General features: G+C 58.5%; 1 protein-coding gene across 7 annotated transcripts in view; it reads left to right on the top strand.

Moving 5' to 3' along the window:
* Nucleotides 1-21755, top strand: part of SHANK2 (SH3 and multiple ankyrin repeat domains 2) — a 443651-nt gene that overhangs the window by 104535 nt on the left and 317361 nt on the right. For all 7 annotated transcript variants that reach the window (XM_066252293.1, XM_066252296.1, XM_066252295.1 and 4 more), the window contains one exon: nucleotides 494-571. In XM_066252293.1, the coding sequence (XP_066108390.1) occupies nucleotides 494-571 (78 nt within the window). The remainder of the gene's footprint in view (nucleotides 1-493; nucleotides 572-21755) is intronic.

Below are 21755 nucleotides of genomic sequence, written 5' to 3'. Positions count from 1 at the left end.
ACCTGACCTTTCTACAGTGAAATGTCATGGAAACAAACACTATGGCATTATTCTGGGTCTTGTGTTTTCCCAAAGAGAAGCCCTTGGGTATCTTTCAGTTTTTACCGACCTACCTTTTTCCTCCTCTTGTTGGCTAGGTGAGGAATGTTCTAGAAGGCATTCCCACCTTGCCTTGTTTTGGAACACGGCTGCCACATCCCAGTCTTGCCCTTCCTTCCTTCCTTCCTTCCTTTCTGGGTTTTTGTTGGGGTGTTTCACGCGTGATGTATTTTATGCGCGTGCACAAGAAGGGTAGACGAATAGTGTTAAAAAGTGCAGCTGTTTAGCCGCGGGGGGTATATATTCTGAGTTTTTATAAATTCTGCGAGGTTGTCTGAAGTGTTTGCAGCCGCTAAACCTGAGCTGAGAGCACGGGGGTGGGGGGTGTCACTCTGAGTTCTCAGGAGACCCCATGCAGCGTCTGACCAGCTGGTCTCTTGTGTTCCATGTGCAGGACAGCTGCGCGCGGGTGCTGCTCTTCCGGGGCGGGGACAAGGAACTGAAGAACTATAACAGCCAGACTCCGTTTCAGGTAAAGGGAGGGGCCCGCAAGCCCAGGACGGCGGGGGCGGGGCGTGGGGCGGGGCGGGCATGGCGAGGGGGAGGGGCCCGGTGGGGAGGTGCGGAAAGGCGGCCTGGGGTCTCTGCTCCTCTGTCTGCGTGTTTGACACAAGGTGGCTGGTGCCATGGGGGACGTCTGTGTCTGGGGGCCGCACCCCCCTGAGCCTCTGCGTCCTAGTGCCAGAGCAGCGGACACGTCTCCGTTCGGGTCACGCAGCTTCCCTCCCGTTGGAGCAAACAGCTTAGACGGTGCAGTCACCACCCCCCCCCCCCCCAGGACATGTCAGAGGGGCTGCTCACGTGGGCAGCTGCTGTGGGCTGCGGCTGTGCCATCTGTCCCGCCCCCCACGGAGGGATCTGTGAGAATCTCATGGGGAGGTGGCTTGTCACCCACCTGGCCCCCTGCTGGGTGTCCTTGAGCCAAGGGTGAGCCATGGCTCGACAGAGGGAGAGAGACAGACAGACAGGAAGGGAGAGAGATGAGAAGCATCAGTTCTTCATTGTGGCACCTTAGTTTCTCATTGATTGCTTTCTCATATGTGCCTTGACCCGGAGACCCAAGCTGAGCCAGTGACCCCTTGCTCAAGCCAGTGATCTTTGGGCTCAAGCCAGTGACCATGGGGTCATGTCTATGATCCCACACTTAAGCTGGTGAGCCTGCGCTCAAACCTGCGACCTTAGGGTTTTGAACCTGGGTCCTCCACATCTCGGTCCAACGCTCTATCTACTGCGCCACCGCCTGGTCAGGCCTTAATTCATTTTTAATTGTGGTAAAATGTGTGTAACATAAAATTTACTGTTTGGACCATTTCAAAGTGTGCAGTTCAGTGGCCCTAAGTTCACTCATGACGTTGTGATAGCATCACTACCCTGCGGTTAAAGAACCTCTTCACCACCCCAAAGAAAACCCCACACCTCCTGAGCGGTCACTCCCTATTTCTCCCTCCGCCACCCCCAGCCAGCCACGAGTCCTCTCTCTTTCTCTTCTTCTGGACGTGTCGAATCAAGGGAACCACGCTCTGTGTGACCTTCCATGCCCGGCTTCTTTCACGGAGCAGAATGTTTTCGGGGCCCACCCATGTTATAGCGTGTCAGCGTGTCACTCCTTCCTACTGTCCCCTTGTGATGACATGGGGCTCGTCTAACTGGCACGCAGCTGCCCAGGGGGTTCAGGATGAAAACAGAAGGTTTAGCTCAGGGCTCCACATCACGGAAGTGCGTTTGGATCCGAGGCACAAGCAGGTTCTCCACCCGAACTGAACTTCGACGTCACCGAGCCTCTCGGGTGGAAGTAATTTCTACTTCTCCGTGAGTTGAGAGGCGTCTTTAGAACTGGCTCCCGTGGGTATTTTACTGACACTGTTCTTAGTCATTACCAGCTCATACCGTGTGTTATTTTATGTTTCATATATGGGCTCGACCTCTTGAAAATGAACCCGTTCAACCCCCCAACTGGGCTGGACGTTAATACCCACCACGGAAGAGTTGACTCAGTGATCCCTAGAGGTGGCCCGGACTTAGGTCCTGAATCCTGCAGTTTGCAGGTGTTGAATGTAAAATGAATCGCAGACATGAGTTCCTGGTTTGCTGGTGTGTGTGTATGTGTGTGTGTGGGGGGGGTGTCTGTAAAGACGACAGTTACGATCCGAGAAGATGTCATCTTGGCGATGATGACGCTGCCACTTGGGGCGTAGCTGTGGGTTGGGGTGTTCTTGGTTTAAAGGTGTTTGTGGACCATTACATAATCCATTTCACTCGTCCTTTTATTGAAGCGGAAATGTGTTGCTTAAATTGCTGAGAGCCAGCAGCCAGTGCCTTTGATTCAAGGTCAGCCCCTGATCATGAGAAAGAGCCATTTCTGGTCCTCTGGGCGTGGCTTGTCCAGCGCCACGCAGTGCTCCTGGGATGTCCGTGTGCATGGTCACTGTAGGTGACCTCCCTGTCAGCCCGCACACAAGGACGGGGACACCCCTTCTTGTGGGACTCTTGGCCACATGCTTAGCCCACAGCCGCACCAGCTGTAACCCGGGGCCACTGGTCTCTACTTTTCTAGCCACGGTCAATCAAGTGCCACCAGTGGTTCTGGAGACAGTTGTGCCAAACACGCTTGAGTATTAGAACTTAGTGCCCCGCCCACGGTGCTCACGTAACGTTGGACTGGAAACCCGGGCGGTTTGCTGCGCATGCCCAGGACGGAGCAGGCTGCGCCTGGGTGAGGGGGCGGGGCTGGTTTCCTTCCGCAGGTCTCCCCGCCTTGTCAGGGTTGAGTGACAGGAAGAAACTCAGTTCAGTGCGTGGAGCCGTGCCTGTGGCATGTGCCCAGCTCCCACTTTCCGTTCTCAGCTCCCCCCCTCCCGACGATGACAGATGAGTCACTTGGGCTGGGTCTGCGGGGGCACGACCGCCTGCGGTGGCATTGAGCAGGGTCGACCACCTTCACCCCGAAATGCCGTGCTCTCTGGCGGCCACTGTGTGCGCGCGGGCCTTTCTAAGAAATCTTGGAATGTTTGACGGTGTTCACCTGGCCAAGCTTTTGCTGAACGGTCTAACGCGAGGGCCGAACCAGCAGCGTCAGCGAGAGTTAGAAGGGCGGGAGGAGGCGAGCTCCCCGCTTCTCCCCGCCCCTCCCCCACCGCACCCCCGAGTCCGGAGCTCTGGGGGCCGGGCTGCCGCTGCGCAGTCTAACGAGCCGTCAGGGACTCTGCCGCTCAGGTGACAGGGTCAGGAGAGAGACAGGTGAGCTACTGTAAGGAGGCGAGCGCTGACAGCGTCACTTGGGTGTGGTGTCTTACGTCATGAGGGTGGTGGTGGTGGTGATGAGTGCCTCTGTCAGCTCAGGCGTCCGTAACGGAGAACCTCAGATGGGCTGGCTTAAACAGCTGCCATTCGTCGCTCATTGTTCCGGAGGCCACAAGGCTGAGATCAAGGTGCCGGCAGAGTCAGCTGAGGGCCCTCTTCCTGGCCTACAGACAGCCGCTTATCAGCTGGCCTGTCTTCTGAGCATGTGGTGGGGGGGTGGTGTCAGAGGGAAGAGTGTGCTTTTCCGTGTTCCTACTTCCTGTAGGAACAACAATCTCATCTCATTACGGCCCCACCCTTATGACCTCTTGTAACCTGTCAGCTTTCTAAAGACCCTGTCTCCAAACACCATCACATTGGGGGTTAGGGCTTCAGGATAAGAATTTTGGGGGACACAATTCAGGCCATAACAGTGATGATGGTGATGATGGCGGTGACGACGGCGGTGATGTTGACAGTGATGTCGATAGTGGTAATGTTGACGGTGTTGTTGACGGGAGTAGTGATGATGGTGGTGGTAATGGTTCAGATGTTTTGGTGATGTTGATGGTGGTGACGACAGTGGTAACGCTGATGGTGATGCTGACTGTAGTGATGATGGTGGTGACGTTGACGATGGCAACAAAGGTAGTGACAGTGGTTTGGATGTTTATGGTGATGTTGACGGTGGTGATGGTGGTGGTATGGTGATAATGTTGGTGTTGGTGGTGATGATGGCGATGATGACGAACCCAGTGGCTCAGAAGATTAAAGCTCACAGATCCTCTTCTGTGTGGTCTCATTTAATGAATAACAACCCTGTGCAGTTGGCGTTTTTATCCCAGTTTACGGGAGGCACGGAATTAGAGAGATGGGCGCCTAGGATTTCAGAGTCAGTCAGTGGCCGAGTCTGTGGTCTCCAGGCCTCCTAACGTCCAGTCCAGCGCCCAGGGGTGTGGAGGAAGGGGGAGACCCATCCATTCTGCGTGTAACTTCCCTTGCATCCTGGCGTGGCGTGGACATCGGGATCCATTGCTTTTTAAATGGCTCCGTCCACGGGCACAAACACATCGTGGTTCTGAAGGGAAAGAGAAACACGTTCGCGGAGAAAGCCCCGAGCGCTAGAGCTCCCGGCGAAGGCACAGAGGCAGTGGGTAGCGGCGTGAGGGTGTGAGGTAGGTGCGCCTGACGCCTGTGCTCGGCTGACTTCCAGTGAGGAGACGAGCTCTGTGATGGGTGGGCCTCGTGGAATAAGATGGAGCTTTTCCAAAGAAGGAATTCTGCTTCCAAATTGTAACGTAGAAGCCCGCCTGCCCCCTGCCCCACAGATTGCAGACTCAGAAACAATCACACCAGCCAGGTTCTTAAGAGAATCCTTTAACGGGTGTGGATGTGCACACACGCACGCGCACACACACGCACGCACACGCACACTACTGGTCGGTTTCCCTGGACCGCTGGCTGACACCCAGGAGAATCATCTTTGGTCCCTTCTGCCTCCCAGCAGCTCCATTCCGCCAGGGACCATGGTTTGGGAGGGGGGACCCCAGACTGGGCCTCGCGTCCTTGGAGAGGCAGCTGCCCCCACTCATGCCCCTGTGCGTGGGTCTCCAGGCCACGTTCCTGGCAGCTTATCAGATGTCCAGAAGCAGAGAGACAGCAAATAAGGACAGAAGGAAAAGGCAGCGAGAGACACTCGCGCCCGCCTTGTGCCCGCCTCTCTCTGGACTTCCCCCAGGCAGGGCCGTGTGTGGGCGGGGCTAGAGTGGGTGGCCCTGCTCAGGAGCGCCGGCTGCCTCCAGGGGACAGGCGCGCCCCCCACGACGGAGGTTCTCCTGCGCCCCAGCTTGAGGAACGGCCTGGTTGCCCGGCCTGTGAAAAGGACGGTGAGGGTTGCACACGGCCACTGACTGGACCCTGAGTTCTTCCTCTACCATCACGCCGGACATACAAGGAGGAGGAGAAGGAAGGCTGGAGCCAGAAACGAGGCGTTGGGCTTCAGGGTCCGCAGGAGCTTAGGGCAGTGAATCCGGGACCGCAGCAACCTGCCACATGGGGCAGAGCTACATGCTGGTGGTCCCATGAGCCCCTCGCCCTGGTCCGCGCGCTCTGTACCCTAATTCCTGGGGACGGCCCCTCAGGGTGTGGCCTCGCCCGAGCACCTTCTCTGGTGGGAGTGGGGTGGTCAGTGAAAATGACCGTCCGTCCGTCTCTCCTGAAACATCATGTCCATCCAGCTTCTGTCCTTCAGACCCCACAGCACCTCATTCACTTTTGAGGGTGCCCCCCGTTGGGCGCCCACTCCCGGCGAAGGGAGCAGGAGGCATGAACACACCGGCTCCCCTCGCCCACGTGCTGGCAGCCTGCTGAGCACCTTGCCGGACAGCCGGCCTGGGCTCCACGTTCCGGTTGTGCTGGTGCTTCTGAGTCGGGGGCGGGCCAGCGACAGAGGCCGTGGGACACTGTGGGGGCACGGGGTCCTGGGTGTTGCACTGGATCTGGGAAACCAGCCAAGTCCACACAGCAGGCACCACCCCTCCGCATTCCCTGCGGGCCCCTCTTTTAATGTCTTCCCTTTGTGTCCTGATTCAAAAAGGAAGCTGTCCCCAGTGGCTCACTTCGCTGACATCTGCGAGGACCTAAGAGCAAGTCTGGGGGATGCCGTTTGCTCCCACGACCTTGTCTTCTGCGCTGAATGTCATGACACAGGTCCCAGAGTCTCTGCTGTTCTGCCTTCTGTGCGCAGATGGTGCACTTGACATTGGGGAGTTGCAAAGTTCTTGTAAGGCTGTGCAGCGCACAGACACACACAGACACACACTCACACACATACACTCAGACACACACACAGACACACACTCACACACATACACTCAGACACACACACAGACACACTCACTCCCAGGCGCACTCAGACACTCACACTCACATGCTGCTTCTCTAGAGGAGTTCATCTAGTTTAGGGATTCGGAGGCCAGCATGTCCGTGAACCCCGGCGTGTTTGTCCACCTAGAAAGAGAGAAAGGCTGAGACCGGGCATTTCTGAGAGGAAGAGTCGCTGCGTTTAGAATTTGTCATTCCAGCCCACACAAACCGGGGTCCCAGGAGGAGCCTGACTCTCTCCTCGGTGTTGGAGAAGCACTTCAGTGAGCAGGACACCCCTGCTCTCCTGAGCATGCACATGGGTCTGACTGATGACAACTAGCAAGGAAACAGACACGTGTAAGGCGTCAGGATGGGCACATACGTGTAAGGTGTCAGGATGGGCAGACACACGTGTAAGGCGTCAGGATGGGCAGACACACGTGTAAGGCGTCAGGATGGGCACATACGTGTAAGGCGTCAGGATGGGCACATACGTGTAAGGCGTCAGGATGGGCACACACGTGTAAGGCGTCAGGATGGGCAGACACACGTGTAAGGCGTCAGGATGGGCACATACGTGTAAGGCGTCAGGATGGGCACATACGTGTAAGGCGTCAGGATGGGCAGGCACACGTGTAAGGCGTCAGGATGGGCACATACGTGAAAGGCGTCAGGATGGGCACATACGTGTAAGGCGTCAGGATGGGCAGGCACACGTGTAAGGCGTCAGGATGGGCACATACGTGTAAGGCGTCAGGATGGGCAGGCACACGTGTAAGGCGTCAGGATGAGCACATACGTGTAAGGCGTCAGGATGGGCACATACGTGTAAGGCGTCAGGATGGGCAGGCACACGTGTAAGGCGTCAGGATGGGCACATACGTGTAAGGCGTCAGGATGGGCACATACGTGTAAGGCGTCAGGATGGGCAGACATACGTGTAAGGCGTCAGGATGGGCAGACACACGTGTAAGGCGTCAGGATGGGCAGGCACACGTGTAAGGCGTCAGGATGGGCACATACGGGAAGGAAAGGAAAGCAGATTGAGAAACATGGAGAGAAACGGGGGTGAGGCTGGGGCCGGGGGCGACCTTTAGTGGTGGGAGCCCACTTTCCCCACTGAGCCGGTTCCCTGGGGGCTGCTGGTTGCTGACGCGGTCGTCAGAAACCAGAAGGCTTGCCAACAGGCAGGGAAATGAATAGATGAGCAGGTGGTATCCCTCCGTTGGCTGTTGCCAGGCAGGTATTTATAAACTCCCAGGTGGGTTTCGGTCCACAATTCTTAATCATATATTGTTATTATTTTTAAATGTTTTGAGAATGAGCTCCATGGAGTTGGCATTTAAGCAATTGATACGACAGGGGACTCGCAGCCATGAATTCAGCCACGTCCACCCACTTGGTGAGACGTGGGCCGCCAGCATCCAGGAGTGGGTGCTACCCCCTCCGGGCCAGCAAGTGGCCTTGAACTTAGAGGAGTGTCCTTAGCATCCAGACAGCTTCTCTGCCTGACCTGAGGTGGCGCAGTGGATAAAGGGTAGACATGAAACACTGAGGTCACCAGTTCAAAACCCTGGGCTTGCCTGGTCAAGGCACACATGGGAGTTGATGCTTCCTGCTTCTCCCCCCTTCTCTCTCTCTCTCAAATCAGTAAATAAAATCTAAAAAAATAAACAAATAAGACAGCTTCTCCCTCCTTGGGAAGGGAGAGGTGAGGTCTTGAAGATAAGCTGGAAAGCAGCAACTGGTGACCAGCGGGCAGTGTCACCACCCAGAAAGGGCACACACACAGCCAGGCGGTCACTCGGCATTCTCGCCTCCCCTCGCCTCCCAGCTGCCACGGTTGAGCCGACAGCTCTGACCGGGGTCCAGGGAGACCTTGTGCCGCCTGCTCCCTCGGGGGGAGGGGGTGACGGGGCACCTGTCCTTGGCTGCCCGGTGCCCTGTGCTTTTAACCGCTGTTCACAAACATCTCTGCTGAGATGTGAGCCGCACGTCCTGCGGTTTATCCACGGAACACGTACTTCAGTGGTTTCCAGTCTATCGGGTGTGGGGGACCCTCGGCACAGGTGACTTTCAGAATATACTTTCATCACAAAATAAAAGAGAGAGAGATGCTTTGACTTTCATCCCTCTAACCCCCAGCCCCTCCCCCCGCGCCCGACAACGACGAGCCATGCAGGTGCCTGCTCTGGGCGTGCACGCACATACAGGGAACACACACGGTGACAGGGCCTTGGTGTCGGGCTCCTTTCCCCCAGAGCCACGTGCACAGGGTTCATGCTGTCGCAGGGGCTGGGGCTTCCTCGTGCCCTTCCATGGCTGCGTCCTGTTCTGCCACGTGGGAAGCTCACACTTTGTACGTGTGTGTAGCTGCCGATGGCGTCTGTGCTTTCTGCTGTCCCGGAAGGCACTCAGCTTTGCAAGCTCAGCCTCTGCCCAGCGCCTGCCCCCCACCCGGCACGCCCCTGGTGGCAATCTGGGGGTGGCTGAGGTTCAGCACCCGGCACGCCCCTGGTGGCAATCTGGGGGTGGCTGAGGTTCAGCACCCGGCACGCCCCTGGTGGCAATCTGGGGGTGGCTGAGGTTCAGCACCCGGCACGCCCCTGGTGGCAATCTGGGGGTGGCTGAGGTTCAGCACCCGGCACTGGCTGGGATGTGGAGGGGGCATAACTGAGAAAGAGCTGGAATGACAAAAACCAACAGATAGAACGATAGCGACTGGCACTCATAATTTGCAATGGTCAGCTGAGGCTAGGTTGTGTGGGGGTTAACAAACATCCCCACGTTCCAGTGGCTTCCAGGCAGCTGGTAGAGATGCGTAAAGGCTTCTTCACCCTAGTTTCGCCTCTGTCCCCGGGTCTGGGCAGAGGGAGCGGATCGCAGGCAGGGCCTGAGGCCAGTGGTGCAGGACGGACAGCTGCCCCTCCCACGGGAGGCTCCGCTCGTCACAGGGCAGTGGCCAGGCTGTCTCTAAGCCTCGTTTGGGGAGGAATAAATGCCTGTAACCAGGAACTCTCTCTACCTCGGGGGAAGGCAAACTAGGACTGTGTTTGGCCCGTCGCCTTGTCTTTGTAAGTAAAGTTTTATTGGAACATAAGGCCCCCCGTTTGTTTCCTGTCATCTGCGGTCGCTTCCGAGTGCTGCCGGCAGAGCTGAGCAGCTGCGGCGGAGACCGTGTGGCCGAGGAGCCGGAGAGAACGACTCTCCGACCTCATCTCTGCGCTCCGTGCCCGCCAGCACCCTCATCACCGTCGTCACTGCTGTGCCCATTACATGTTTCTGTCGCCAGCCAGAGCCAGTCCGCTTTATACGTCGCAGTCAGCCACATGACAGCACCCCCCTCCGCCGTGATGTCTACATCCTGACCCCCAAAACCGGGAATGGGTGGGCTGCTGCGGCAAAGGAAGCTTCGCAGTTGTGATGACGTTAGGGTCTTGAGACAGCAGACGACCCTGACTGGCTGGGTGGCCCCATGTCACCCTAAGGGGCCTCGAAGGAGGGAGGCAGGAGGGAAGGCCAGAGTGACAGAGGGTGACGTAATGACGGAAGCAGAGGTCAGAGGGAAAAAGTGACATGAAGATGCCGCCCCGCTGGCCTTGCGGCTGGAGGAATGCAGGAGGCGCTGGACGCCTGGGGGAACACCCGCTGGATGCCTGGGGACACCCGCTGGACGCCTGGGAACACCCTCTGGATGCCTGGGGAACACCCGCTGGACGCCTGGGAACACCCGCTGGACGCCTGGGGAACACCCTCTGGACGCCTGGGAACACCCGCTGGACGCCTGGGGGACACCCGCTGGACCCCTGGGGGACACCCGCTGGACGCCTGGGAACACCCGCTGGACGCCTGGGGGACACCCGCTGGACCCTGGGGGACACCCGCTGGACGCCTGGGAACACCCGCTGGACCCCTGGGGGACACCCGCTGGACGCCTGGGAACACCCGCTGGACGCCTGGGAACACCCGCTGGACGCCTGGGGGACACCCGCTGGACCCTGGGGAACACCCGCTGGACGCCTGGGAACACCCGCTGGACCCTGGGGGACACCCGCTGGACGCCTGGGAACACCCGCTGGACGCCTGGGGGACACCCGCTGGACCCTGGGGGACACCCGCTGGACGCCTGGGAACACCCGCTGGACCCTGGGGGACACCCGCTGGACGCCTGGGGAACACCCGCTGGACGCCTGGGGGACACCCGCTGGACCCTGGGGGACACCCGCTGGACACCTGGGGGACACCCGCTGGACGCCTGGGGAACACCCGCTGGACGCCTGGGGGACACCCGCTGGACCCTGGGGAACACCCGCCGGACGCCTGGGGGACACCCACCGGACGCCTGGGAGACACCCGCCGGACGCCTGGGGACACCCGCTGGACACCTGGGGAACACCCAGAGACCACGTCCTCCCCACAGTCTCAGGGAGAGGCAGCCCCAAGGACGCCCTGATGTGGGGACTCCCGACTTCCAGAACTGTAGGAATAGCGGCGTTGTTCTAAGCTGCGGCCTTTGTGGCCGTTTGCTAGAGCAGCCGGAGGAAATTACTGCCTGTGTCCTAGTGCTGGGTCCTCATGGCGGCCCCTTAGAGGGAGGGCCTGCGGTCATGCCATGTTACAGATGAGGAAGCCGCACAGGGAGACAGGGAGTGTGCTGGGGGAGGGGTGTGCTCAGACACAGACGTCCTTCTCTCTCCGGGGCGTCCCTCTGAGTTTCTGCAAAAACCATTCTTCCTTATCCGGATACAAGCTGATGAAATGGTGGCCATGGGAACAAACCCTGTGGGTCACACCGGAGAGGGGAGACTGTGGCCCTTCACGTCATCAGCTCTGACTGCTTACTAGCCCTACTTGACGGGTAAAAACCCCGATTTCTCTGCCCCCAGCACAGACCAGCTCTGGGGTCCTCAGCCGCTTCCCTGAGTCCAGACTGTGCGAACGATCCCCAGGGAGAAGTGGCCCTCGGAGGCCAGCTCCCTGCTTCACCGCCGTCCCCTCTCAGAACCGCGGCTCCTCTGGTCTGTGGTCTCGGGAGCTCTCTGGGGCTTCAGAGAGATGCTTGTTGTGTTTGTTTATCCTGCTCTGCTCTCGGTGGGAGTGTCCCCCTGCCTCTGTCTACCTCGTCACACCCGTCTGTGCTCAGCGGAGGGGCGTTTTGACCTGACCTCCCGGTCACTGATGGTGTCCTTGTCTTACAGTGTGACGAGCTGTTTCCTGCTCTGCTAGGAAACTGATCTCAGACGTGGAATCAGCCATTCTCCCAGGGAAAACCTCACTTCCTTTAGTGTAGACTGGTATTGGGGGGGGGTGTCACAGTCCAAGGGCAAGGGGGCTTCTTCTGAAGGTGATAATACACGATGAGTCGCCTTGATGTTGGCTTTGGTAATTCGGGACGAGGTTTTGACTTAACCCCCTTGATCCTGCGTCTGTGTCTCCTCTCAGCCGTGCTGAAAGCCTCCACTTTTCATCAGCAACACCCCTGCCTGGTTTATTCCCCCCGTGCTCAGAAAGCTCAAGATTTTCATTTGTAGGTATGTTTCATCGTTGGAGTCGCTCCTGTCGGGGATGTGTAATTAACTGTGTTTGAAAGTCATTTTAAATCATTTTTCTCGGTGTGTCTGTGCCGCCAGCTATGTACGCACAGAGGCTCATTTGTTTGATTTTATTTTTGACTTGTAATGACTGCTTTCTGAATTTTTTATTTTATTTGTGAGTGTTTAAGACATGTGCATCATTCTAAAAATCAAATATATATAAAACAAGGTAAATACAAAAAAATCCAGCCTCTCTCCCTCGTTTTTTTTTTAATTCAGTGAGTGGCGGGGAGGCAGAGACAGATGCCTGCATGCGCCCAACTGGGATCCCCCCAGCAAGCCCACTAGGGGGCAATGCTCTGCCCATCTGGGGTGTTGCTCCATTGCTCAGCCACTGAGCTCTTCTTAGCACCTGAGGCAGAAGCCATGGAGCCATCCTCAGCACCCAGGGCCAACTTGCTTCATTCGAGCCATGGCTACAGAAGAGAAAAAGGGAGGAGGGAGGGAGGAGAAGCAGATGGGCACTTCTCCTGTGTACCCTGACTGGGAATTGAACCTGAGACTTCCACACGCTAGGCTGACGCTCTACCACTGAGCGAACCGGCCAGGGCCTCTCTCTCCTTTCTAAACTTGTCTTTTGTTTCTCCTGGGGTAATAGTTCTTTTAAACATATCCTTTCACTGGCTATAGAACACGCCTGTAAAGAATAATGATTATTCTAGTAGTACCTGCCCTTTATGTCCGGTGGTGATGCTCATTACTCTGCACGCACGGCCTTGCTTTAATTGGCAAGAGAGCCTGTGAGGTAGAGTGCGTTATTGCTCCTGCCTACGGACGAGGGAACGGAGGCTCAGAGGTGTTAAGTAACAAAGCTAAAGCCACACAGCAAGTAAAGCAAACCGTGGGACCGGAAGCTGGGTCTTCTTCTCCAGGCATGACCACGGTGCTGTGTCCTCTTGCTGCTTTGGAAGTTGTCAGTTACCACCTTTTGATTGGTTATCTTTGATGAATAACTTTCAAAAGATGCTCTTCCCCCTGACAGAGCCCCCTAAGTGGCACCTGGCAGAGAAGGTGACATGGCGAATGGGTGGTGGCCTCGTGACGCTGGGCTGTGATCGCAGTTGCGAAACGGGCACCGTTGGCTTCCCCTTTGGAGAGAGGAAAGCTGGACTGTTTGTGGGGACGCTGTCTGACTCGCGCTCTCACAGCCCATGCGGAGCCCCCAGAGGGAGACCCCCGCCTCTCTGCCCGCTGAGGGAGACCCCCGCCTCTCTGCCCCCAGAGGGAGACCCCGCCTCTCTGCCCGCTGAGGGAGACCCCCGCCTCTCTGCCCGCTGAGAGGGACCCCCGCCTCTCTGCCCGCTGAGGGGGACCCCCGCCTCTCTGCCCGCTGAGGGGGACCCCCGCCTCTCTGCCCGCTGAGGGAGACCCCTGCCTCTCTGCCCCCAGAGGGAGACCCCGCCTCTCTGCCCGCTGAGGGAGACCCCCGCCTCTCTGCCCGCTGAGGGAGACCCCCGCCTCTCTGCCCCCAGAGGGAGACCCCGCCTCTCTGCCCCCAGAGGGAGACCCCGCCTCTCTGCCCGCTGAGGGAGACCCCCGCCTCTCTGCCCCCAGAGGGAGACCCCCGCCTCTCTGCCCGCTGAGGGAGACCCCGCCTCTCTGCCCGCTGAGAGGGACCCCCGCCTCTCTGCCCCCAGAGGGAGACCCCCGCCTCTCTGCCCCCAGAGGGAGACCCCCGCCTCTCTGCCCGCTGAGGGAGACCCCCGCCTCTCTGCCCGCTGAGGGAGACCCCAGCCTCTCTGCCCGCTGAGGGAGACCCCGCCTCTCTGCCCCCAGAGGGAGACCCCTGCCTCTCTGCCCGCTGAGGGAGACCCCCGCCTCTCTGCCTGCTCTGCCCCAGGTGCAGGCTTCTCCGTGTTGAGCTGGCGCCCTGCGGAGCTCCATGGGAGTGAACGAGTATTTAGCAACCTCTCCTTCCCAGTTCTCCCAGGGCAACAATGTGGCATGCGGGTTCTTTTAGACCCCCGGGGGCCACCTTAACAGACTGTCTCATTTGAAGAGGGCTGAGATAGTGAACCATCTGCAGGGCCAGAGAGCTGGCCTGCTCCCTCCCCCTGCCTGGTGGTTTTCCTTGGTTACTTTCCCTCTCCTCGCCATACCCTGCCGTTGCCTGCCAGTTTCCTAATAAAAGACAAAACAGTGGCCTGGTGTCCCGAGACCCCCCACCCCACAGCTTGCTTTGGAGACTTTGCTTGTGGAGACTGAGAAACGAAGTGTTTGCATATTGAGGGGAGGCAGTTTGTGCCCCACAGCACGGAGCCGGTTGTGCCTCAGTTTCTCCTTGGACCCCGTTTGGTCCCGGCTCACCTCTGCCCAGGTGGAAGAGGGTCACCCTGCAGCCGGACTCGCTTTGGTAAACTCTGTGCAGGCAGCGAGCAGGTGCTGGCTGGTGTGCTAACTGTTGGGAGAGCGTGGGGCTTCCTGCCCTTTAAATGGCACAGGTGGGTAGCTGTGTCGCCGCCCTCTGCCCAGTGATCCGTGCTCCATTAGAGTTCTGGAAAGGATATCTGTGCTGCCTCATGAGAGCTGGTGGGGGAGAGACAGTGTGTGTGGTGTGGTGTGTGTGTGTGTGTGGTGTGTGTGTGGCGTGTATGTGTGTGTATGTGGTGTGTGTGTGGGGGTGTGTGTGTATGGGAGGTGTGTGTGTGCGATTTGCGGGGTGGGGTGTGTGTGTGTGGTGTGTGATGTGTAGGATGTGTGCGTGTGGTGTGTGTGTGGGGTGGGGTGTGTGAGGTGTGGGGTGTGTGGTGTGTGTGTGGGGTGAGGGGGGTGGGGTATGTGAGGTGTGGTGTGAGGTGTGTGTGTGGGGGGTGTGGTGTGTGTGTGTGTGTGGGGTGTGGGGTGTGTGGGGGGGTTGTGCACACACACACAGCAGATGCAGGATTAAGCTTGTCTGCCCTCTGCCAGGTCCACGTTCAGGATTTTCATAATCACCAGGGGATTTTCATGCCTCCCTCCACTCCGTGACCATGTGACAGGTCAAGCGGGTGGACATGGAGGGTGTCCTCTGTTCTGGCCCCACCCTGTCTTCTCCGGCTGTCCCCATGTCCTCCGACCTGCCCAGAGCAGCCCCTGTGAGCATCGTGCGTGGCGGGAAGTGCTCCGGGGGTGAGCCTGATCTCAGTTCCGGTCCGGCCCCCTGTCCTGGGAGTGCTGGACAACCGGGGTGGTCATTTGTCCTGCCGGACTAGGGTGCCTAATGCAGCTTACAGTGGCTTTGGGCAAACCAGTGACAGAGGGTATTACCGTCACTCAGCCTTCCTTAACCCTTTGCTGCAGAAAATAGGTGGGCCTCCCTCGACGGGACCGGCCCCAGGGAGGAGGGATGCTCCCCCCCCCACCCCCCGCAGAGAGGGCGGCAGAGAGCGTGGCGGTCAGGAAGGACCTGGTAAACACACAGAAACACACTTAGGTGTCAGCAGGCTCCGGTGTGCTTCTGAAATAAAAGGAGACACAAGAAAACATCGTGGACTTTCTTGTAAACAATGCGATGGTTTGCTTCCGTGTGATTGGTCCAAGGATCCAGAGGGCCCTGGCCTGACCTTGATGTGACGTCTGTCTGCCTCCAGGTGGCGCCCTGCAGTGGCTCCTCCCGCGGTGCTCTCCCAGGTGAGAGCTTCCTGTGTGCCCTCCCTCCTTTCTTGGGGGCAGAGACCATGCTGTGGTCATCCTTGGGGGTCTGGGGATGGCGGAATGCTGTGGTACCACGGGGGTGGGACCCCAGGACTCTTAACAGAGCAAGGGCTTGCTGCCTGAGGCCCACAGAAGCCGAAACCACGGCCCCGGCTTTTGAAAATTGGAGGAAGCCTGACCTGTGGTGGCGTAGTGGATAAAGCGTCAACCTGGAAATGCTGAGGTCGCCGGTTCGAAACCCTGGGCTTGCCTGGTCAAGGCACATATGGGAGTTGATGCTTCTAGCTCCTCCCCCCTTCTCTCTCTCTGTCTCTCTCTTCTCTCTCTCCCTCTCTGTCTCTCCTCTCTAAAAATAAATAAATAAAATAAAATAAAATAAATAAATAAATAAAAGAAAATTGGAGGAAGCTTCCCCATATAGGTCGACCAACGAGGAGACAAGAGGAGGCAGGGCGTGGTGCGGGGCGGGGCGGGATCGGAGGAGGCAGGGTGGGGTGGGATCGGAGGGGCTTCCACGTCGGATCCTCCTGGACAGCAGACCCTCGCTTCCGAGAGGGCTCCTCGCGCCAGGCTGAGGTCTCGTCCCAGTTCTTCTGGCTCCACAGTGTTGGAGCAATGAAAGGTTCACAGAAGGGTTGCTCAGGAGTGTTGTGCCCAAGGTTTGCACTCGGGTTCCGGGACCTGTTAGAACAGGGCCAGGCCAGTGGGAGCGGCATCTGCAGTCACGGCGCTCCCGGCGCGGCACAGGGCCCTCCCGTAGCCGCGACCCTGCTGCACAGACGCCTCACAGCTCTTCTGGGATTGTTGTCGCGTCATCTGTCCACAGACGGCACCGTGAGTCATCGCTGGAAGAATGAACATGCCGGGCGCCGGGATGCAGTTGCCAAGGGGGCGCGGGGGGTGGGGGCGGGGTGAATAGTCTGCTGACCCGCGCGGCGAGTGTGGCAGCAGCAGCTGGGCACAGCTGAGATTTCCGAGGCACTGAAGTATCTCAGAGGGAACCAGGTCTGTGTTTAGAAGAAGGCATCGGGCCTGACCTGTGGTGGCGCAGTGGGTAAAGCGTCGACCTGGAACGCTGAGGTCGCTGGTTCAAAACCCTGCACTTGTCTGGTTAAGGCACATATGGGAGTTGATACTTCCTGTCCCCCCCCTCCTCTCTAAAATGAATAAATAAATAAATAAAGTTTAGAAGAAGACGTTGGCATTTTGACGTATGACGTCAAGACTAAGGACAAGCTCGTCGTACAGGCAGGAAACGCCGGGGTCGTACGTCACTAGCTGAGCCAGCGGTCAGCTTCCCCACCCACCGTGGTGGCCGAGACGTAGGAAATGAGCATTTCGAAATGCAGCCCGCCGTGAGCAGAGGGCGCCCGGAATGTGAACGATGTTGTTGCCCAGAACCTCCCCAGTGGGAGCGATGAGACACCGTCTCCTGCACCCCTGCCTCCCCTTCCGTACCCTGGGCGCCCCTGTTAGTCCACGAGGTCGCCGGGGGGGTTGCGAGGCTTTTCCGTGCTGGCCCCAAGTGTCCCGTCCTCCTCAGGGTTCTCTTGTGAGTCCGGGATGGGCAGGTGGGTGTGGGTGGCTTCCCTCCGCCCAGTGGCGTGGGGTCACCAGGCTGTCAGGAGCCTAGAGCGGCTCATTCCCCTGGTGACCGGGAGGTTGTGTCAAAGAGACACCAACAGTCAAGGAGAAAACAAGGATCTCAGTGGAGGCATCGAAAGTGTGTTCACGAGGCTGCGTGCAGCCTGCGGGCCTGAGGTCGGACACAGGCTGTGGACTGTCTTGTCAAGGTCCTGGGGAACAGGGCCGCAGAGCAAGTGTGGCCGGTGGGGCACTGTCACCACGCCGAAGGCCTCACAGCCGCCACGTCAGCCCGGACCAAGCAGCCACGGTGTCCTGTCGGCAGCTCCCTCCGGCGTCACCGTGCGACTCACATGGGGCACACTCATCTACACGTCATCGGCGCTCACGTAGCTGCCCCTCGGTGACGTCCCGGCACGGCCGCTACCCAATGAAGTGCGCCAAGCGTTACCTGAACCTTGAGAGGATGGTGCGGCCTTTCCAGAATGGACCGAACCGCAGACACCGCGGAGCTGGGCCGGCAGCAAGGACACCAGGGTCCGAGGGCGTGAAATCCCTTTGTCCCCCACCCCCCCACCAGAGGCTTTCCCGGTGCCTTTCGGCGTGAGCTCGGGCCGGCCTGGAAATGCAGACCCCTCTCTTGGAGCCCCCAGACCCCAGAGGGCAAACTTTCAACGCGTGGCTTATATTCAGGGTGGTTTTACACGACTTACGATGACATTAGAAACTCGTTTGGGGAGGCAGCCCTCTTTCCTTCACGGTCTCCCCACTCTCCTCGTCTCCATCCTCCGTCCTCTCTCCTCTGTTTTCTCCTTTCCTCCAAACTCGGCCTGCTGGCACGAGGAGCCGAACTCACTCTCTCAGCTTTCCCTAATGAAGTAAATATCTTTCGATTTTTGTTGTTCCCAAAGGTAATGAAATGCAATTTTATGTTATTTAAACTCATGTACACTGCATGCTTTTTAGCAGGCGGGGTCTGCTGGGTGCCGCGTGCTCCTAGCGTGGCTGGGGGGGGGGCGGAGGGGCTCTAACCCAGCACAGCTGACGGGGACAGAGGACGAGAAGGAACCTCTTTATGTCAAGTTTTTTTCTGTGGCGCTGGGATTCATTATAAGGTGGATTTAATTTTTTTTTTTTTTTGTATTTTTCTGAAGCTGGAAACAGGGAGGCAGTCAGACAGACTCCCGCATGCACCCGACCGGGATCCACCCGGCATGCCCACCAGGGGGCGATGCTCTGCCCATCTGGGCCATTGCTCCGCTGCAACCAGAGCCATTCTAGCACCTGAGGTGGAGGCCATGGAGCCGTCCTCAGCGCCCGGGCCAACTTTGCTCCAATGGAGCCTTGGCTGTGGGAGGGGAAGAGAGAGACAGAGAGGAAGGAGAGGGGGAGGGGTGGAGAAGCAGATGGGTGCTTCTCCTGTGTGCCCTGGCTGGGAATCGAACCCGAGACTTCCATACGCTGGGCCAATGCTCTACCACTGAGTCAACTGACCAGGGCTGGATGTCATTATTTCTAATGGAAAGGACCTAGCTTGAGTTGATTTATAAACACTCCAGGTGGAGGCTGGTGAGAGGAGAGGGGGGCGGCATGGAATTCTTTCATTTTCTTTCCCTTGCCTTCGCCGGGAGGGAGGCCCATGGGAAGCCTTGGCCAGAACTTGCCTCGGACGCCAGTACTGCATTCCCTGCAACTGTGGCATGACAAGACTGCGGACGCCGGGGAGCAGAACAGAAAGCAACGGACGATTTGCACAGATAACCTTTGTTTTTGTGGGACGGGGCAACTTCGGTGAATCGCGGTGAAATCTGTCCCCATCATTCATGACGCGTGACAGTGGTTTCAGTTAAATCGTTTGGTTTCCTTTGGAAGCTGGTCCAGTAAAGTGCCTGACAGAAACCAGGCTCGCTGTAGGACACAACTGTGTGACACCGCTCGAGTGTGACCTCGGCAGCTATAGTGTCCCTTGTTTGCTTTTCTCTGCGTCACTGGACAGAATGAAACATTTCGTGTGACTGTCAGGTCAACCCGTAAGTAAGTGTCACCCACTTCATAAGCTGACTGCCGCCGCGCCCTTCTCACTCCGGCCGTTTTGGGGTAAGAAGTGCCATTTCCTGGAAAGTGGCAGTGCTGTCTCTCTTGTCGTGGTCCTTGTCCCCCGGTAGAAGCTGTAGATACAGTCCCTGGCTTCAGTGACGTTGACATTTCCGGTTCTCGGTCTGGGCCTTGGCTTGCATCGCGGGATGCGTGTTGACACCTGGATGCACACACGTGTCGCGTGAAGATGAGCCGTGCTCGCTGGACCGCCACCGTCACCGTTATTATGACAGCGTGCTTGAAGCCAGTCCAGGGGGCATTTGTAGCCCCCGGAAGTCTCAGATCCCCGACACACACACTGTCCTTCCTCTGCCCTGGGGAGGGGCCCCTGGAGGCTCCGCAGGACAGTCCCACCGGCCCCTGGGGGCTCAGCTTCTCCAGCCTGAAGCCCCACGTGCACCTCTGTCCCGGAAGGAAGCCGTTTCTCTGCCAGCGCGGGGGAACTGTGCGCTTTCTTATAAAAGCCAGAGCTCTTTCATTCCGTCAGGCACTTCCCGGGACCAGACACTGTCCCTCAAAGCCACTGCAGTTTCAAAGGAGAAATTTGCATTTTATGGGCAGATCCATCCTGGTCAATGGGAGCTAATTATTTCCCGGGGTTTTTTTTTTTGGGGGGGGTGCATGCTAAACTTTTATGCCTCCCAAGTGTTTTCCGTAGCTTTTCCCCCTTGACTGCCATAGTGCTTTACACGGCAGAGGGCTGGGCGCGTGCTGTGAAGAGGGGCCGCCCGTCTGCCGGGGGTCGCGGTGCCGGCTGATGGAAGAAGCCACGGTCAATGCCGAGACACCGGGGTGAGGCCACCTCGGACCTGCCAGCCCACCTGACGATCCCCTCCCCTTTCACGCAGGGGCGAGCCTGGGTGGGCCGTCCCCAGACCCACGCCCCCTCGAAGCTTTGGGCAGCCTCTTATGCGGTAAGATGGCAGCTGAACTTCCCTCCTGTCCCTGGCCGGCTGGGTCCCCTCCTGGTCAGTATCGTTGTGTCAGACGTTGGCTGATGATGCGTTTGTCAGAATGGGTGGCAGACGTGCCCCATTGTGATGGTTCTGTCGACTCCCCCCTTATTTTTCTGTTAACGCGATGAATCATACCAACCGATGTATTTCCTTGACTCCCGCGACAAGCCCGCCTGGCGAGGCTGTCTCCTCCTTGGTCCAGTGAGCTCTCTGCATCTGGGTGGCTGGCGTCTGGCGGGGGTTGCTGCCGCTGGGATGAGTGTTGGGGGGTTGCTCCGGCCCCTGTGGAGCCCGGGGCCCAGCCAGGTTCTATTGGCCTTGCACTCTGCGTCGGGCGTGTGTGGGTCCCCACCCCGCAGCCCGGGCCTCCACGCAGGGCCAATTCAGTCAGGGTTCTCCCGACGAACAGAGCCGGCTGGTTGGAGATAGATCCATGTATTTAAGAGGAGCTGGCTGGCAGGATTGTGGCGACTGGCAAGTCTGAGATCCGTCAGGCAGGCGGGAACTTCTTCTGCTCCAAGAAATCTCAGCTTTTGCTCTTTAGGCTGCCGAGCGATTGGCCAGGCCGCCCGCCACACACACGATCCCTGAGAGTCACCCGAGTGTGGACGTGTGTCTGCGCGCAGCCTGGCTTCCGATGCCCGTCCAGGGCCCCGTCAGTGTTCTGATCCCTGCCCGTGTGGTTCTGGTTCGGGTCTCCCAGGGGGCCCTCCCAGCCACCCCTGGGGGCACTGGCCTCGCTGCCCGCTGCCTCAGCGTGTCCACAGCCACATGGCCTGCTTGCCTCGGTCAGCACACCGCAGGGCCCGAGCTGGAACATCGCCCGCACATGCCGGGCCGATGCCGCCCACCCGGCTGTGCACACACGAGGGTGCGATTCTTCCCCCTGCCCTGAGCTCTGATGAAGAGCGGTGAGTGCGTCCTTCGGGGCCCCGCCTCTGTTCAGTTCCGGGGCCGGCTGGTGTCTAGTCAGAAGAACGGACTCCTCCCGGCGTGCGTTGGAACCGGTCGGGCGGGGTGGGAACACAGGACCATCCACGGAGTCCCCGGGCTCCAGCCCTGTGGAACTCCCGCCACGGCACCAAGCATTTCTGCCATGGCCTTCCGGGTGCAGGCGGTGCTCACATAGGTTGTCACGTACAGTGATAGCCTCTTCGTCTTCAAGTGGCCAGGGGCTTCGGGAGGGGCACGCGTGGTGTGTGGCAATGTGGGAAGACAAGGCCCTGGCTGGTGGCTCAGTGGATAGAGCATTGGCCCAGCAGGTGGATGTCCCGGGTTCGATTCCCGGTCAAGACACACAGGAAAGCACCCATCTGCTTCTCTCCCTCCCCTCCCTCTCCCCCTTCTCTCCTTCTTTTCCTCCCGCAGCCAGTGGCTCGATTGGTTCAATTGTGGCCCCTGGTGCCGAGGATGCCTCTGTTGGTGCCCCTCAGCCCCAGGCACTAAAAATAGCTTGGTACTTGAGCATCAGCACCAGACAGGGGTTGCCGGGTGGATCCCGGTCAGGGACGCATGCAGGAGTCTGTCTCTCTATCTCCCCTCCTCTCACCTTAAAAAAAAGAAAAATTGGAAAGACAAGACTCTCCATTGGTTGGAGGGCCGAAGGGTGTTGTAGCTGCTGTTTTAAGAGTTTTGACTGATTATCGCC

The sequence above is a fragment of the Saccopteryx bilineata genome, chromosome 1 (genome assembly GCF_036850765.1).
Source record: "Saccopteryx bilineata isolate mSacBil1 chromosome 1, mSacBil1_pri_phased_curated, whole genome shotgun sequence".
Classification (NCBI taxonomy): domain Eukaryota; kingdom Metazoa; phylum Chordata; class Mammalia; order Chiroptera; family Emballonuridae; genus Saccopteryx; species Saccopteryx bilineata.
The sequence above is the reverse complement of the archived record's forward strand: the minus strand, read 5'-3'. Positions and strand labels throughout refer to the sequence as shown.